Source organism: Gymnogyps californianus, chromosome 5, assembly GCF_018139145.2.
Source record: "Gymnogyps californianus isolate 813 chromosome 5, ASM1813914v2, whole genome shotgun sequence".
NCBI classification, from domain to species: Eukaryota; Metazoa; Chordata; class Aves; order Accipitriformes; family Cathartidae; genus Gymnogyps; species Gymnogyps californianus.
The window spans coordinates 57,264,037-57,283,557 of record NC_059475.1 but is presented as its reverse complement, the minus strand read 5'-3'; the positions used below and the strand labels follow the sequence as shown (position 1 = coordinate 57,283,557).

Here is a 19,521-nt window from a genome sequence, read left to right as displayed (position 1 = left end):
GCTCGATAGGGAAGCAGCCTGCATAATCGGGGCATGCAAAATGCACAACTGGCCGCAGCTCAAGCGGGAAGGCAGCACAGCGGCCGCCAATGGTTCCTTCTGGGAGCTCGGCTCCTGGCAGCTCGCTGAAGCCATTTGAGCTCTAAGTCACCGCACTTTGACCGGGCTGGTGTGGGGAGCCTGCTTCAGCGGCGGCTCGGCAGAAAGCCTGCCCAGTTTTGTGTCGGCTCAATGCATTAACACAGCTGTAAAACAATAATCCCCCTTTTGATTCGGTCCCTGAGCAAGTGCCGGTGGCGACGTCTGCCGCCTCCGGCTCTGCTCCGTGCCAGGGCTGACCATCCCCCCTACTTCGCCCCTCTCCATGCCCCCCACGGGCCCCCGGCCTGGGTTCGCGGGTCCCCCAGGTCTCTTCTTGCTCTTCCCCCACCCAGCGCGAGCCCGCCAGCCTCAGCTGGACCCAGAGAGGGGTTCAGACTAAGCGTGTCGCGTGTTAGGCAGCCAGCCCCCGCCTCGCCTGTTTCCCCTGATGATGCCTCCTCTGTCCCTTCGAACTTAGATCCGACTGACAGTTTTTTCTATTGTTTTTTCTCCAGGGCCGTCCAGGCCTGCAAACCTGCCGGGGGCTCCCATAGCTGCCTCCTCCCACCCTCACACATCCGTGATCACGTCACCTCTCCGCGCACTGGCCTCCCTCCCGCCCTGCCTTAGCCTGCCCTGCTGTGGTGCACGTGCAGTCTCAGTTGGCGGGACTCAGACTGAGATTCAGACTGAGACGTCAGGCACATTTGGATGTCATTGTCAGTTGTCAGGTAATAGAAACATTTTTTTTTTTTTTTTGTTGCTATCTGAAGGTCAGTAGTGCTGCCAAGTGATGTCGTCTTTGCTGTGGGAGAGCTGCTTTTGCTGGGTCGCATGGGAAGGCAGAGAAAATGCCCTAAACCACCCCCCTCCCCTTCCTCCTTCCCCCTCCACCCTGGCGGAGGATGGGGAGCGGGAAAGGGCGTGCGACTCCCTCCATTTCCCCATCCCTCCCCTCCTGCCTGCCCACCTTCAGCTGTCACCAGCAGCCACTGCCGGGCTGTTTGTGCCACGTTGCGAACAAATGTCTGAGACTCCTCACAGAATGTGATACCCCAGTACCAAGATTTCATCTCTCTGGGCTGTTTATTTTAAGCTTAACTGGATAACATTTAACATCTGAGGGTTTTTTTTCCCCCCTCTTTTTTTTCCCTCCCTCCCCAATCATTCATATTAAAGGCTGGCCTGCGCGTCCATGTGCATGCAGGATGTATGTGCTCCATGCCGTTTTCTCCCTTGCTTTGCGAAAATGCTCCTTAGTAACTTGCCACGTATCCCTCACCTCTCCCCCATCAGCTTTTCTTTTCCTTTATTCCTTTTGGATGCCTGACTTCTGCCACCGCGAGGAGGGGAAAGTGATGTGGAAATGAGGGTGCACTGAGCTAGCCAAAGAGGACACGGACATATTGTCGCCAGACCCCATCACTTCAGACCCAGTGATCTCTTTGAAATCAGTGGGTGTTTTTGAGCGTGGCTCAGTTGCCAGATTGGGTCTATGGTGAACTGCGGGCTGGAGAGGTGAAAATGGGGAGGGCTTAAAAGAAAATACAGCTGTGGCAAAATCCGCAAGCGTTTATGGAGTCTCACTGTGGTGGGCCAAACTCTGCAGCCCTCATTCATGCTAACGTGCGTGGAGTTTTAATAGGGAGTTCCCAGAATGATGCTGGGTAAGTAATGCGTGAGGACCAGAGGATTTAGAGAGACAGCAATGACTGTCAGGAGTAAAGCCTTTGGAAAATGGCTCCTCATGTCCCCCTGAAGCTGGCAAAACTTTGCTGTGCTCAGCTTTTTCCTTCCACAAGCAGTGGTACCACCTGGCTGCAGTACGCTATCTCTCATGAGAATGTCCCTGTACATCTCTCATTGTTGTAATAAAGCAAGGTAAAAAGTTTTGCAAGAAATTTAAGTTTGCATCTTGGAAACCCTCGATCTTGAAAGATAAAATATTCTTGGGAGGAGGCTTAGAGCACTCCACAGGGTCCTGTTTCGACCCTGGGTGAAGCTCAGGGCATGCGAGGAAGGCTCCCATGCTGCCTGGGAGAGGCTCAGCCTGCACCCAGCCGCTTGCGCCGGGGCGCAGGCACTGGGCTTGCAGCAATGCGCTGTGTGGTGTGGTGCAGTCAGTGCTTCCAGGGGGTTTGGTCAGATTTCCTATCTGAGCTGCCGTACACAGCGGCAGGGGGGATGCTGTTTTAATCAAGCTCTGCTTCATCAGCCTCAGCAGATTGACCAACTGGCCTGAGACGGGTGTAGAGACGGGCTCTTCCGAATGGTGAGCGCTGGATCAGAAAGTCAGATAGCTCCCCTGCCTCCCCCCTTCCCTCCTGCCTGTAACCAGTAAATGAAACTGGAACTGATCTCATGTTTTGCTGTTCTCTGTCTTCATTGGTGCAGTATGCACACAGGTGCCTTTGGTAGGCAGGTAGTTGTAACAGTGAACTGGATGCCCTGGTTCCCTGTTGCTTCTGATGCCAGCAGCTAGTGGGGAGGGAAGCAAGTACAACTAAAAATAGAAAAGGAAGGAAGGAATAACTTATTAAAGAACGTGGGAAGGTGAGGCTTTTGTACTTTGCGTACTTTGAGTTCTCACTTCGGAGTTGTGCGCGGTGAGTTTTCAGAATTGCCTGTTTGCTGGGAGAGCGATGCCAGCTCTGTGGAGAGAGAGACCTGTTATCATGGCTTCCTGTAATTACTGCTGCAGTCTGCGGCACTTAGAGAATAGGTTATATCAAAGTGCATGCTACATGTTTATGACAGTAGTTGGTCAAGGTCTGCTTGAAAGAAACATTTTCTTCCCTTGAAAAAGGAGATTATGTCTGCTTAACCCTTTCTTAGCTCCCTTAGTATTCACCGTATATGAGCCTGGGCATGGTTTAAACCCTGTGGCAAGGGTTACAGGATCTTTTTAGCCCCCCAAATGTCTTGTGGAAATGAAACAAAAGTGAGTTCTTTGTGTTGACTAATAATCAAGTGACGATCCCTGCATTGTGCCCTCTTTTTTAATATAGACATTTACAACAGTCACTTACTCCAGCTTTAGATATGTGCTTGTCTCTCTGACTTGATTAGCTTTTTATTCTGTCAGCCCTGTTCTTGCTTCTGAGGAATTGTTTCCTTCTTTGAACAAAAGCCATCAACAGTTCCCGCCTCTCCTCCTCCTTCATCATTTCTTACCTTTCCTGTTTTTCAGCATTCATTTAATTCAGGACCTGGAGTTTTTCTGTGCAGTTCTCAAGCAGGCTGTGACTCTGAAGGCTTGAAGTTGCAGGTACTCCCAAATCTCTGCTGGGCACTCAGCAATCGGGCCCTCAAGAGTCCCAGCAGTTTTGTGCTAGAGAATCTAAACTTCTGGCTGCTGGTGGGATTTGGGGTATGCACGTGTGAAAACTGCATTTGGAAATCTCCGACCTAGATAAAAGCGATCGCCTGGAATGCTGAGTAGGGTTCAGTCATGCACAGGGGAAGTCGTGCTGCCTCATCCAGAGCTGTTTGCGATCTTTAGAAAACGTGCTGCTGATAGTAGTTTCAATCACAGTAAATGATGCTGGCAAGTCTGCTTGAGTGTCCACTGTGTCGCTTCGCCAGTGCTGGTCGTGGTCCCCTCTGTCTTTGTTCAATTCTTTGTGTTCTTGGCACCACAGGATGAGGAATTTGCGAGTAAAGGTCAATGTTTTTCCATGTGATTTTACAAAAATATCTACCACTGGAACAATTTCTCTCTCAGTCTCTTTATTTATTTATTTTTTGCCTCAGAGGCTTCTGTCTGTTGAATTGGGTTCTCCCGTTTAAATGTTTTTAGTGCCTATTTAATTAGAAGTTGGAATAGAGTCATGAAATTCACAGGGTTGTGTAGCTTGGATCTAAAATATAAATGGGCAAAGCATTCATTTTGCTTTACCCCTTGCCAGATTAGGGTGCTTTTTTGAGCCTGCTTTTTATTTCATTTCAATGAATTGCAACTGCTCAGAGTAACTGTAAAACACACACAGGTTTTTTTGCATAACAGAGACATGCAAATGATTGTTGAGAGACGTAATTATGTAAAGAAAAGTATATGCCCGTATGCATGCACACATACACTGCAATGCTTTTTGTGGGGCTATTTTTTAACACTACATCTTCATAAGGCTCTTTTTATGATGCTGATTTATTAATATTGTACATTAAGGCTTAAATTGTCAAAGCTGCCTAAGAGATTTGGATGCCCATTTCCCATTAAAGTTAACGAGAAATGAGCTTTGAAAATCTCAGCGCAGAAGTGCATGGCACTTTACAGTGTGCTCTCCAAAGAAAAAAGTCCCTGTCCTCAAGATCCTATGGTGCAAAAGCCCCAGAAATGGAATTATAATCGGCATAAGACAAAGGGGATTGTAATGGCACAGATAATAATTTATCCCCTATGCCTGCATTCAGATATATACCTGATCCAAAAACTTTGGACCTTGGCCCACGAGTGAGGGTTTTATATACCTCCGTAAAGATAATTAAATCTGTCCAATACACATATATTCAGCTAACCAGTGAAACTGCTTCCTTCCCACACGTAGGCTGATGGAAGGAGGTGGAAAGCAATTACAATACTTAGTTGCATATATAAAAACAGCAAGTGGGCATGGACAGCAGTGATTAATGGACAGGGCTGTGAAGTTTAAGGTCTAAAATAGAGGAAGGCATGGGGCCATAGCTCAGAAGAGAGGAACAAGCTCCTGTTAATTCAAGGAATCAGCTATATTAGTCATTAGGACATTCTGAAAATCACACAGTCATCTTGTAAAGTTAATATCAATTTACTTGGCTACTGAAATTCTACTTATTGCATCATTTAACTAGTCTGGTGTTTTCTTGGCAAAGGTTAAGGTGACACTAAAGATAAAAGAAGTACCTGTAAGTAAATCATAGGTTTTAAAAGAATACTTTTCCCTCCTTCAATTATATCACCGTATTCATTTTGTGTTGGTTTTATAACTGGAATCGGCCAATAAGAAGAGCTAGATTAGACCACCCTGCTGTAAAAAGCTTGATGCAATTAATACAGTCTGTCTAGAAAACAATATTATTTCAAAAACTTTCATGTTAATGATATGGTATGCACTCGGCACATTTCTTACTAGAACAAGAAGCAAGCTTTTGTTCACTCCAGACTGGGTTTTATTAACACAGGAGGATCAATGGAAAACAAAACAGTAATCAGAGCGGAGAATGCAAACTCATCCAGCAAAAACCTCCTAACTCATCAAGTCCCAGGACGATGGCTGATACTCTACTCTTCATTTTTTGTTGAGTAGAATCTCAAAAAAACCCCCAAACCAAAAAACATCCACTAAAACTTGATTTCTGATCAGCACTGGGTGCTTTTTCGAGAGGAGAAAGAGGAATTGGGTATATGTGTCTGAGGGCAGACAAAGACCTGTAGTTTCCCCAAGACCCTTTGTAAATGTATTTTTTCATTTTGCTGCATAAAGAAGAGGTTTGCATAAAGTACTGGCTAACATTCAGGAGAGATGTCCCTATTAGTCATGGTTACATGTATTTATTTATTTTAGTGAAATATTTAATGCATGCTATAGTAGAATTGACTTTGTGGACAGTACTTACAGAGTGCAGGGATGTGTGAGAGATATATATACTAAAAACGGTAATGCATCAGTCTGAGTGTATGCATCCATCTTTTCATCTATCTATCAATCTATGTGTTCATCCATCTATCCAAGTATTAAAATCATATGTGACCTGTCTGTCTATGCAGCTCTCTGTCTCACCAGATATTAAAATCAGAACCAAACTCAAAATAGATGGATCTAATCACAAACTGATTTTTTGACTGAATGGCGTGTTTGTCAAGAGGCAGCGAAGAGACCTTAAGATGGCAAAGAGGTGACTAAAATTAGGTGCTGCATAGGGCAGCAGTGCTGGCAATTTGAGTGTGGCTGAGGCTTTGTTCTAGACAGGCGCCCGATCACTATAACTTTGTAAGTCCTAATTATGTCAAGTTAAGAACCAGCAGGAGCAATAGCGATATTTAAAGGTGCTTTAAAGTGGATGCCTGCCATTTCCAGACATCCCAGGAAAAAAGAAAAGCCCTTAATTGCAATATTAACGGGTGGAACTGAATCTGATAGTCTCGGGACAAAAGGGTTCAAGGCAATGTTGCCTGCAGTAAAAACAATGGCTCCAACATTGAGAGAGTTAACTCGATCGCATACCACTACGCTGAGCCCGAGAGTCTGAAGTCTTCAAACGCTCCAAATGGAGAGCTAAATCAAAGAATCCTGTTTCAAATCCATCCAAGATGTTGCTGTTTTTCTCCTCTGACAGGAGAAGCATTTGGAAGTGCAGTTTCTTTCTTTTTTTATAGCTGTCTTAAAAAGGAGTTTGGATGTTTAGCACAGCTGGTGCTCATTACATTATGCACTATCAATAAAATAGCATGTGTAATTAATTTTTAATGCAGTGCTGTATGCAGCGCTTTAAAGCAGTTACTATATGGGGAGAGCCGACACCGGTCACTGACATCAGAAATATTGAAATAGAGGGCTAGATTTTGCATTTTTAAAGGGTATGTGTGTGAGTGGGGGAAGGGTAATTCCCAGCCAGCAATTCTCTGGCCACAATCAAATTTAAAAATATAGGAACAAGATGGATGAAGGTGATTTTATAATTTGCTTATTGGAATGAACGAATTTATTTCCTTTTAGACTTTGCTGAGCAATGGCTGGGTTAGATGTAGGTGACTTCAGAGTATAGGTAAGCACCAGGGGACCGCACAGCAACTGATCCATCTTTGTTAAAGCACAAACAGGCTTTGGTGGTATCAGGTGGGAGATGAGGCAAAAGGGGAGGTTATGGGAAAGCAAGGGAAGGACATTTCTGTTCTATCTCATTGAGCAGCTTTTTTTTTTACAGGGCTCCTTTCTTGTGCCTTGTTGTTCCCATTAGTAATAACCCCCATTTTTTCCTCTTGATTCATTAAATATTTGGGAGTATCAGTAGTTTGGAAGGGAGAGAGTAGCTTGGTTACAAAGAGGCACCACTGATGGCAAGATGTCTGCTGCTCTGACAGAAGACCCAAACAAATCATAGTCTTCTTTTTTCTTGGCATTTGTGCAGTACTTTCCAGAAGACACCAGCATAAATAAAGACTGCTTTAATGGGGTGCAATAGGCAAGGTTCGGGCACCGCTATAGCTTTCGGCAGCTGTTATATCCAGAAACGCCTTGGTTGTCCGAAGGAGGAGCAGACCTATTTTTGAAGTTGTAGCATGGTGCGTGTTCGTGTTCAGCAAAGGGACAGGAATGGCTTTCATGTTTCTGCAGCAGAGTAACCACAAGGGATGGTTTGCAGGATAGGACCAGCCTCTCCCTGCTGCCACCTCCTTCCCACCCTTTTCAGGGAGTTGAATGCCTCTTGGTGAACACTTCCTAAAAAGAGAAGAAATCAACTGCAGGAAGAGAAGGAAGGAAGCAATCACCTACAAAGCGACAAAATTAGGGGTAGTGTTTGTCAGGTGCCTTGCCTTTTGGTTGGGCAATGCACCAGCTTTCTAAGAGCTGTTTTTTTTTTTTTATATATACACATGCACAAGGCATAAATGTTTGCAATTATTCTTTCTTTCTCTCAGTAAATTGCCGTTCATTTGTACATAGCATATGCTAAACAGTTCACTTGTACAGCCTCACCTGGCATATTCAGGATGGAGTTTTCTCCTGCCCCTTCAGCAGTAGCTTTTTGTCATCACTTTTCTTCTCGCTTTCTGTCAGATACGTGCGGATGTTTTTGTGTGTCTGAGCCAGGAAGTGAATTGGGCTGTTCAGTTTGTGAGAATAGAGATAAATCTCTTGTGCACAAATATAATGCTGAGCGTCAAAGGAAGTAGGGCGAGCCATGGTGTATGGTGTAGGTAGTTGTGATGAGAACTGCTCTTTAGTTCACAAGGCAGAGTGGGAAGGGTGGAGGCAACAGTGAGGTGGTGTACATTTTGTAGTGAAATAGCTTCTTTTTTTTTTTTTTTTTTTTTAAGAGGAATTGGATCCCATATTCCTGGGGTCGCTCAGGTTTAGGCCAGAGAACTGCAAAAAAATTACCCCTTGTCCCTTCAGAGCTGCCTAATTCGGAGGACCTGGGTTCTTTTTTCTTTTCTGAGTGCTTCATAAAAATAGATGAAAGGAAGAGTTCTGTGCTCAGATGGGACGCTTTATGTTCAGAAAGGGATTTGAGTCAAAGAAGCCATGCTGATGTACCTCGCATGTGCCCCGCTGGGGTCCTGTGTGCTGCATGTTGGTCCTTCTTTCTGCTGAGCAGTAAACAGCTGAGCAACTGTTAGCAAGATACGTTTTTATGCTGTTTGCTTTCTTTTGGACAGGCTTTTTCCAAGCATTTTTACAGCACGTACAGAAATCTGGTAGGCTAGAGTATGGTACGTGCCTTCGCTATCTTTATTTCTCTCTTGTTTTTGTCTTAATCAAACCATTTCTGTGGGTCTCTGTTCCAGCTAACACAACCTGCCGTAGCACAAGCTGGGGAAGCCAGGTTCAATGAGTCAGTAAAACATGCACTTGGAAGGAAGCAGGCAACAATCCCACATAGCGAGGGCTTACATTTTTTATGAATTCAGCTGTAAGAGTCAGAGGTCCTGGGACTTCTGGAATGAGGTTAATGCAGGCACTAAGTAAGGCAGTGGGGAGACACAGGCACTGGAATCATGCCATGAAACGGTGCTTTCTAAATTACTGTCTTTGCTATTAACATAAAGAATCTCTGGTTAGAGGCAGGCCAGTTTGCACAACATACCTGCAGCTTTTATGCTTGTTTAGACATCACTTGGCTATTTGGAGCCAACTGTAAATGTATTATTTTCAGTACATCCTCTGGCAATGCGAGGGGAGCATCCTATCCTTTCTGTGTGTCAGACTGTCTCCTTACATGTCCTGTATTCACCTAGATATTAATTCAAATGAGACCCAGATCTAAACCTGATCCTTACGTCTCTTCCATGGCTGCGTGACAAGTGTGGTGCTTCCAGGACATGCTGTACCACGCCAGCAGTCCACTGAGGGATAGGTTAGGGACTGCCTAGGGATGCTTAGCTGAGCATCTTTCTACGAGGTGTCTTCTGACTTCAGTGGCGTCATACTTTTATGCCAGCTGTGAACATGGTCTATGGAATTCAGGGAGGTACAGAGATTTAAGTAAGAATCAGAGTATTGTTGGGAAATACGTACCATTTAAAACTGTTCATGGTGATCAGGGTGAAAAACAAAAATTCATGGAACCTTGTAAGACGTCAGCATAGCACCAGCACCCTTTGCCTGCGGGGGAACTATTTTTTCAGTTTGCATCTTCTAACAGAGATTTCGGTTATTTTCTCCTCTCCTCTGGTTGAACAGGGAGAGAGTAAGTTCATTTATTATGGCACAGACAGGCTTATAACGCAAAGTCTGTCCAAAAATTAGGTCTGAGTGTTTAGAGATTGATTAATCCAAATCCTTTATAAAAATGTGTGAACTGTTGATTAAACTCGGAATAGTATCATTGTGGTTTTGCCTATGGTGAGGACAAGATTAGTAAGTAACTTTACCTTTCTGCAAAACCTTATAAAATATAATAGTAATTAAAAAAGATGTTCTTTCTATTTTTTCAGGTTTCTCCTTAAACTGAACTAATATCTCCATTGTAAATTTGAGGTAGAATCTTAAAAACTCTGTAGCCTATTGAAGCCAAACACTTCACTATCATTATCAATAGATGCGTAGAATAGTTATAAAATAATCGTGTGAAATTGCTGTAAACTCCCTCCCCATTTCCTTCGTACTTTCTCTGCATATTTTCCACGAGGAGCGGTGTGAAAGCTGCAGTGGTGCTAGCCCCTGCCTCCACCACCGTCAACGTTCATTAGTGCAGTTGAGCACACTCATAGACGTCTGAGGTCTTCCAATATTTAGAGCCCTCTAGCCAGGAAATCTTCCCTTCTGCTCTCCCCTTTTCGAGGAAAAACCCAATGGTCAGGGTTTGAGGTGGGCACTTGAGGCATAATTTTAATTCTGTGGCCTGGTATCATCCAGAGCTGTAAGGGAGAGTAAGAGTGTGTGCGAGCCGGTACCATCCCTGCCTTAAATAATTTGCTTCTTGCCCTTTCCTGCTAAGTTTGCCAGGCCGTGTCTTGTGATTATAAGCTGAGATTTCTTAAATTTGTTTTCTCCTTAATAGGTAAAGATGAGTGAATGCTGTTTCTCACTTTCTCCTTACTCTTTCTTCGCAGATGTCTTTGCTCTCTAGGGCTAACTGGCACTGCCGGGGAGGTATTACCCAGGGGATTTCATTGCCCCAGGGTTAGATTTGCCCCTCTGCATGGCAGCACAGGGCTGTATTGCATATAGCTCCCTCCCAGCAAGTCCCAGTGAGTCACCATCTCACTTGCTGGGCTGTCTGATGGGAACAGGCTGCTCTGTCTGTGACCACCCTGGCCATGGAGCTTCTCCCCATCTGTACCTTCCCTTCCCCTGCTCTGCTCCAAACGTTCATACTTCTTTCTTTTTTTAATATATCATTTCAACTTTGCCATCAGGTAGGTCCTTCATTCATTGCTGTCACTGCCAGTGGTCTCTGCAGTAATAATTGCAGCATTTTTTTCTAAAAATCAAGTCCAAAGTGAATTTGCTGGTTTTTGTGTTTTTTTTTAACTTCACATTTTTTAAATGGAAATGACTGCTGAAAGTAAACACAGCTTGCAACGTACAGACTTATTGGGCCAGCATGAATTTCCTTAATAAGCTGGGGTATGTGTGTGTGCGTGCGCGCGCGTGCGTGTGTTTTTTTCTCCCTTAAACCCTGGAATAAGAGTGCTGTCTCTTTAAATCCTAACTCAAACTTTACTGGCGATTTTACAGAGCCTGGTTTCATTTATAGTGGAGCCAGACTTGCTGTGTGAGAGCCGTCCGCATGCTGGAATTAGTCTTAAGCTCGCTTCTGTGGCGTTGCCAAATTCCATGTTTGTGTTTTATTTAGAATTCTTTTCACGGCCAGTCGAATCTGTTCAGGCACACATAGGCAGTGTTGCGCCCCATGGAGAAAATAAGCAAGTTTGCGTTTTCTTTGGCATAGGCCATGGCCACAAAAGACTGCGGTCTAAAAAAACATTTTTTAAAAGCTATTTTAACCCATAACAGATGTATAAAGTAGGCACACGCATGCCAGCTTCCTTAGTTTTAATTAAAAAATAATTACGGCTTTAATGGGATGCTAGTGACAAATTTGGATGAATGGTGGGTGACATTATCTCAAGGCTTGCTTCAACTTATAAATTAGTGCATTTCTCTTGGCCAGTGGTACAGATGAAATTAAATGAAGGAGTAGATTAATATTTCTTAAAGTTACATTGAACCAAATGAAAAATCAAATCAAATAAAAAACCAAGGCCCCTTCCTCCCTCTCTTGCTCAGATTCCCATTTGCATGAGATCATAGAACATGGAGGAGAGGTTATTTTCCCTGGCTGATAAATGATCTGGCCAACGATAAACTGGGCTTAGGTTTGCAAGGTACCTGTCCCTTTCGTAATTTCACATCGGTAGCCACATTGCCAAATTATTGTGATTAATGTCAGCAGGCACTTCTATTTATAACCACATCTAACTAGCTAACACAGTACCTCCGAGCCAGGAAATCTTAAATATAAAACCATCCCTACATGCTGCATGTTGCAATGGTTCTCCCTCCATACCTCGGCTAACTGGCTGCCTTTTGGGCTGCGATGCCGGCCGTGATTCTTCACATCTTTAGGCTATTTTCAGTTTGGGGCTTTTAAGGCTCACCAGAACTGGGCTAGATCCACAGGCTCGCACAAGTAACAACAGTTTATATTTATGAAGAAATAAACAAAGGAGTAATAAACATGTAATGAGCTAACCCCAGATGGTATCTCTGCTGTTATTACAGTCAGGTGTATGCGGAGCTGGGGAAGGGAGAGGGAAGGATCAGCATGGGAGGCTGTGGATATCAAAGGAGGAGGAGGAGAGGTCTGACTGGTTCACTGGAAAAAGTGTCTTCCTCCTTCCCACGCAAGCCTCCAACCCACCCATGGACACCCTGAATAGGTGCTGAGAGAAGAGGTGATAAAGCAGCACGATTTTTCAGGGCGTGCAGCAGAACGACATTTCCTCTGGACCTGCTTGTCCCACCCTGGTGCTTTCCAGCAGCAAAGGCAGCCCGGCATGGGATAGGGCTTTCTGGATGGGAGCAGATGATCAGCTTCGTGATCTATGGCACAGGCAGACGAGGGTCATTTTGTTTGTGGACGGCCAAACTCTGCTTGTCATTCTCAGATGTATTCTTTCATGAAACTTCTCACCTGCTTAACATTTAGCCCCCCTTATAAAAAAACCCTGAAATGCTGCTGATGATACATGTAATCTAGATGGTGAGAGCTCTTCTTCACTTAGGCATTGCTGGTTTTCTGTAACAAACATGTTACATTGTTTCCTCATTAAAAAATAAAAGCAATTTTTGGAAAAAGCAATTGAAAGAAAGATAGAGAAAGAGAGTATCAGATGTTTGGTGGATAGCTGCACACCTTCCCCTAGACCAGTCCAGATTTGTCTTGTGATCTACAGATGTTTTGCTACTAATTTCCATGCAAATGTACGAGTGTCCCCCACCTTGCTTGCTGAAAGCTGTCTGCCATGTTAAGTTGGGGAAACCCAGCAAGAGGAAGCTGCTCTGTGTGGTTTGAGCTAGTCTGGAGAATTTGAGGTCCTCGGGGTGATCCGCTTGATCCCTCGGGGAGAGCAGTGTCTCTCCTCAGTGGGCAGGATGTCCATTACCTGAAGCTGAACCAAGCCAGACTCTCCAAAGATATGATTCTTAGGCTTTGTTTAACTGCAGCAAGAGAGAGAGAGATTTTCCTTTGTCGATTGAATGAGGATTTCTGTGGTAACATTTCCCTGAACTTGAATTCATGAGTGAAAATGAAGTTCCAGCATTAAAAACATGAGTCACGCAGTGCAGATGAGAGTCATTTTTGCATTCCTGGAATTTTTGGAAGGGAAACATTACATTCATGATAATCCTTTCAATTATACCTTATTGCTAAAATAATCCATGAGGCATTCTGCAGTAGAGCCCTCTGCTATTTGGTTACAGTTGAGGCTTTGAAAATAGCACCTGAAAGCTTTTAGACTCTTGTGTGTCAGTATCTTAATTTTCTTTTTATGTTGCTGCACACAGGATGGTCTGGTGTCTTTTTTATTTACTCCTTAGGATTTTTTTGTTTAATAAATAAGACTAATTTGATTTGTTCTGATCTGTCTCAAGTATCTAATTGCTGCTGTAGAGAATGATTAATGTCCAGTTGAAAGGATTCCACATCTATAAATGAGAATTGAAAGCAGATGTTAGTTTGATGAACGTGTGCTGCCCATTCCTTGTCTGCACTGGCTCAGAGAGCAGGCTGCTGAGATACCGCTATCTATCAAAAGAGAGATGTTAAATGCCAAATACAGTTCAGAGTCACACACCTATCATGAGCTGAGTGAACAGTGAACAAATAATGTATCCCAGGTAGTTTTTTTCTCTGCTTGTGAAATATCTATACACAAGACAGTGTTATGCTCAAATTGTCAGAAGTACTTGACAAACTCCAGTTCAGGAGAATGCACTGTGAATTGATTACAACCAGGACTTTGTCTCTCAGTTTTTACCCAGGGAGTAGTGTTGGTATGTTGTCCGAGGGCAGGTAAGTTCAGTTTCCAGTGCTATTGCAGGCACAGTGCTGATTCTGAAGTTAATTCAGCACATTTAAAAAAAAAAAAAATTAAGCTGATACTGTTCTCTTTTCTATTTGTGGACTGGCTAGGTGCTCAAGCATTTCTGGCAAGCCAGGCCAAATGCTTTTCAGAGTTCACTAGCTTGAGTTCATGCAGATCTGTGGAGAGCAGACAGTAAAAGGAGCAAAAGGCTGAATTGCCTGGGCACAAGATCAGGTTTTGTAGTGTCCAGCCAACTTTGACGTACACCTGCACACAGTAAGTGCAACAGCTTTTTTGATAAAAGCAGGTACAAACAGGATCTTTTCGTGTGGGCTTTCCAGTTTAGTAATGCATGATGCTTTACAGTCCTTTCACAAGCGGTGTTCTCTTGGCCATTGGAGTACGCCTTTCCAGCCAGTGTGTAACAGCAGGTTAGCAGCCAGTGCGTGTCAGAGTGGAGGAGGAGAAATTTTGGCCAAGGGCAGGCATTTCTGATAATGGCAGTAGGATTATCGGTGTTTCCAAAAAACAGAGAGTGCTTGCTTTTTAAAGCCTCTTTTAAAAATCTTTCCTGTACTCTTAAAATGTTCACCAGTATTACCATGAACAAAAGAGAAAAAATAGTTAGCTTAACAGATTTAGTCACGTTGATTTTTTTTTATGAAATAGCTTTTGTATTTTTATTTTTTGTTAAATAGCTATTCAGGTAATGTCTATGACTAGAAAACTATTTCACAGATGGACACACGGAGATGTAAACACCAACACAAGTCTTCCTTGCTGTCTATAAATCAGGCCGATTTGGGATGTGTGTATGGCAGGAGAGAGAGGGAAAGAGAGAGAGGAGGGGAGATGGAGGCTAAAAGGGACAGAGAAAGGACTTGGAGTCATGGAGAAGGATAGGTACTGGCACCCCAGAGCTCCGGCTACGTCAGCTTCTGTACTGTAGTCCTGTCAAAATTACAGCAAAGAAGAGTACTTCCAGTGGGACCTTCCATTCCCCTGGTACCTGAATAGGACTCTACATACAGCAGGCAGGTGAGAACAGAGGAGGGACTGGTTTTATATTTAGCTGGCTTTTCCATTTGGGATGTAACTATAACGACATTAATTTCAAATATAATTATTTCTTAAAATCCTTGGGTTTTGTTTCATAGATGGTACTGATCTGAGCAGCGAGACTTTTTCAATTAAAGTAACTACACTTTACTGGGGTAAAACCTGGACTTTTAGATTGTTTCTGATGATTTTTCCTGACCTGTATCTACCTGACTGTGCTATAACGTCAACAGTTCCAAACTGATATACCTCACAAAGTGACCGGAAATCTGAAAGTGGACCAAAATAAAATAAATGGTAGCTGTCTCCCCATCAGGTCATACTTTCAAGTTACTAAAAAACAAAACCTGCTTTTTGTCTTCCTTTACTTCTCTTTCTTTCTCCACTCTCTTCTTAGCTTTCTTTTCTTATAGGGAAGAAATGCAATTGATGCAAATATGACTATTCTAAATTAAGCTGGTGAGATGATACTCATGTGGCTGATATCATTACTGGTCAGTCTGTAGTGCATGGTAAACTTCGTTTCTGTGGAGGAGAGCCAGGACTGAAGTCAAGAGATGGGGCACAGCTTACAGTACAGTCAGCAAAATATGTTGCAGTTTCTCTTGGTGTAGTCTCCTGACTGGTTGTTCCTACATCCTTATGTGGGTAAGAGAAAACATCCTTGAGAAAATGTGTAAAGAAAGCTAGCCTTTGTAATATTGGTGGCTTTCCTCATTGCAATGAACTCAGCCTGCCGAATGAGCTGCAAATGTGTAATTTTTGCAGGACAGGGCTTGTTCGCAGTATTTTATTGTTTCTGGAAGTGGTCACTTGAGCAAGTACGCATGTGCTATGAGTCAGTATTGGTTTGCTCTGGCTGCTTCTTAGCAGGTTTTCCTATGAATAAAGGTGTGCCTGGCCCTGAGCAAATTGTGGAACTCCCTTGTGTTGGCAGTGGGAAGGTGTAAAGGGGTTGGGAACTTCACATGGAGCACATAGCTCATCGCACATCAGAGGCTCAGCATCAGGAATCTTATGTTTGCTCTGCACGGGCAGATACTCTGTGGCCTTACACAACTGAGGGCATGGCTGTAAGTTTTAATTATGTGTCTAAAATCAAAGAAGAACACCGCACAGGGAACGTTCCTTGGAAAAGGCAGTTTTAGGAGACCAACAACAAGCTCTCTTTACAGATGGGAGAAAATAAAGCATTCCTGTCCAGGGGTCCCCAATGATATCAGTGAAAGGACCCTGTATCTGGCTAAAAAAGGAAAATCCAGCTTGAAAAATATTGTGAGTGGATTTGAGAATTTGCTGTATGCTTTTATTGCTATCCAGTGAAAAGTATTGATAAGAGAAGGAGATTCTTGTATTGCATGTCCTATTCCCTACAGTTTGGGAAATCTAAATCTAAGCCTCCGCTGAATTTTCCCTGTGATCTTGGAAAAGTCCCTTAATTTCTCCATGGAAAGTCTCCCACCAGTTCAGTAAGGAATTCCAACTCTTCACTCTTTGATGGGAATATTATGAGGATAAAGATGTGGAAGTTTCTGAGGTGCTCAAATACTAAAATAATAAAAAGTTACAGAAGTATATAAAATGAATGAGAATAATTTAGGCTAATTTTTGAGGAATTGCTCATCCTGGGTTTTATTGGATGTGATGGAAATGAGACTGAGGGCCATTGATGGTGATTGATGTTTGCCCAACTGTTACTGTGTTTAAAATACTCACAAGTGTATAAGAGGTACTGCTGTTACTCCTCTCTGTGAAAACGGTGGATCAAATTGTGCTTTCAGGTACAGCAGCTTAAGACCATTGCAAATTAAGCTATTGGAAATCAATGGGGTTGCACATTTGTAACTGAGATCAGAATTTGGCTTGCCCTTGTGTGGTGCTCTATGTGTTAATTCTTGCATCTAAACCTGGAAGAAATGGCTTTTTTATTACAGCAGTGCTTGAAGAGACCCCAGGAAAGTAAGGTGTAAATACTAGAGGCTGCCAACAGCTAGTGGCAGTTTCGGCCTAATAAACTGGAAGTAAATAACTTGGTGATTAGCTGGAATTGGCAGGCCACTTAAACACAGCGCTGACTGGGTACGTGGTTTTCCCTGTTCACACCTTAATGCTATATAACAGCATGGATAGATGCCTGGAAGATATATAAGCCTCAGCAGAACTTGTTCTGAATCTACCTTGACACTTCTATTTGTGAATAATCTCAATGATAATAATAACAACAACAACAACAACAACAACAATATGTACTTAGCTAGAACCTTTCATCCCAAGGAGCCCAGAGCACTTCTAATTTGAAGAGTGAGCAAACTATAAACAATAAAATTCGAGCCATTACAGCAAGGATAGTTTTGCAGCTCAAAAGCTGAACTGGGAAGCCAGTGGAAATTGGGGTTTCTTGCTGCTGCCCCCACCACACAGTCCCTCTGTGAACCTGGCCAACTCCCTTTCCCCCTAGTGTGTCTCTGTAGTGGGGACGTGTGAGGCTTAATCTCAGGCAAACAGGTATGTGGATAAAGCAAGCAGTGCAAGAACCTAAACAGGATTATTGTGAATAGACTTGTATGTTCGGAGAAATTCAACCCTTGGAGATCCACTCTAGGAAGAAATACGACCAAATAGAGAGGGAACAAATGAACTCTTTCAGGGCAGGACATAGATGAAGTCCATGGGAGTTATCAGAAAAATCAATTGCTATTGATTCAGTGAGCATTAGATCAGGCTTCTTGCTCCCTGACTGCCATTAAGTTGTATTTCAGGAGACAACAGGGCGTTTTGGCAAGGGTGGTAAGAGAAAGTTTGGCACAGTCCACTCATTTTTGCCATTGCCATGCTCCTGTCTCACTTCTCTCTCTTCTTACGTCTGTGTACCATAAGTAGGAAGGGAAGATTCTGGTTCAGTTGTCATTTGCTGCCTTTCTGAGTCCCACTTTAAGCTCTAATACACAGGCTTGCTTTAACATTTTGTTGTTCCTCTGGACAACTTTACTTTTTCCTTTGCAGCGATGAGGTTCCTCCTGCAAGGAGGAATTCCCCTCTCCTATGTAATAAAATGACCAGACTGGGTTGGCATTCTGTTCCCAAAGAGAAAAGGATATAAAATACTCAAACAGTGCCAGATTCCCTGACAGAATTAATACTTCACGGTATTGTGTCACTCCTGCAGCCTCTGCTTTTCAGTTACCCATCCCTCTTAGTCATTTCATTAGTCATTATTTTTGGCAATGGGTGTAGCGATCTGGTTTGATTGGAAAGCACCAGGGTACAGTGTCCAGGTTTGTTACTTATAAATAGTGGCCATCATGTTGACATGTAGATTCCTAAGCATTTAAGCTGTGTAGGGGTCAGAGAGTGTAGGGTCAGAGTTTCTTGACTCCTCTGCTCTCTGAAGTGTAGTCTTTCGGTGGTTTAGAAATGGAGCAATAATCCTTAAAAATGCTGAAACTTGCCTGACATTGTGTAGCATAGTGCATCTTTGTGGTTTCTCCTAATGAGCCCTCACGGGTGAGTATGACCATTTACAGGCGGGAAAAAAAAAAAGGCTTGGGCACAGACTTGGTTGGTAAGTTCCCGGCCTCTAGAAATCTGGTCTGGTCAGGTCACTACATGAACAATAGGCATAAAATGAACGTACGGTTGAAAGTGATTTGCTTTGGGTTTGGATTAGGCCCATAATCCAGGTCAGCAGTTGTCAAATTATCTTGCAGAAGATAAGAGTATTTTGGCCCAAGGTAGTCAGAATTGAAATGCATGACAAATGTATGTCCAAAATTCCTACTTAGGAGGGCTAAAACTTTTGCATGGAGATACTGGAGCATTTCTGATCAAATCATGGGATCTGCTTGGCTTTTAACTTTTACTGTAACTGAGAACATGCAAAATAAATTAAAAAAAAGAGAGGACGTGAAAGTTTTAAATACAACTAATTTTATTTTGTTGAGATTAAGTACTTGATACCTGGAGCCCGCTAGGAAAGCAAACCCGGATTGGCTCTACAGTATGAATCTCTGGGTTTTGAAGAAGCCAAGAATTGAGAATGGCTGCTTTATGTGGGAGTTCTTCATTTCTTCAGCCTCTTGGGCGAAAGTCAGAGCTGTGTGAAGGTAGGTGTGCGCGGTATTTTGCAAGCAGACATGAGCTTGTTCTGCCCATGCTTCAAGCCAACTGGACGCAAGCCAGCCGTGCACCGGAAGCTGTACAGCTGTGTGAGTGAGGATTTTGAGCCCCACTCCCATCTGTCTGCAGGGCTTGTTAGCTCGGGTTTGGGGTTGTACTAACTACAGCTACATGTCCTCTGCATTGGTGCTGGCTTGTGTCTGGCCAGGTTGGAGTGCAGGCAGGGTGAGCCTTTGTCAGCCTGCCAGATACCATGTAGACATACCCTTCCTCACCCTAGGTAGCAGTTTCTCAGGCACTTAATTTTCGTTGAAGTCAGCATGAGCAAACGTTAGTCATCTTGAGTAGCGGTTGCCAAAGGAGGTCCTTTGTGTAACACATAGATTTAGCAATCTAGGCATTGACTTTGCATTATTAATGTTTGGTCTGCTTTCTCCCAGGCCTTTCCACTCTCTTGGTCACTGCCAATCCCCTTTCCTGCTAGCTGCTCCAGCCCATAATTGCATCTGACTGCAGTGATACAGTTG

The 19,521-nt window shown here is 43.5% G+C and overlaps 1 protein-coding gene across 4 annotated transcripts in view; it reads left to right on the top strand.

Annotated features, from left to right (window-relative positions):
- Positions 1-19,521, top strand: part of BCL11B (BCL11 transcription factor B) — a 91,775-nt gene that overhangs the window by 41,522 nt on the left and 30,732 nt on the right. For 2 of the 4 annotated variants that reach the window (XM_050897785.1, XM_050897784.1), the window contains exon 3: positions 597-812. The exons of the other annotated variants lie outside the window; for them this stretch is intronic. In XM_050897785.1, the coding sequence (XP_050753742.1) occupies positions 597-812 (216 nt within the window). The remainder of the gene's footprint in view (positions 1-596; positions 813-19,521) is intronic. 4 annotated transcript variants of the gene reach the window in all.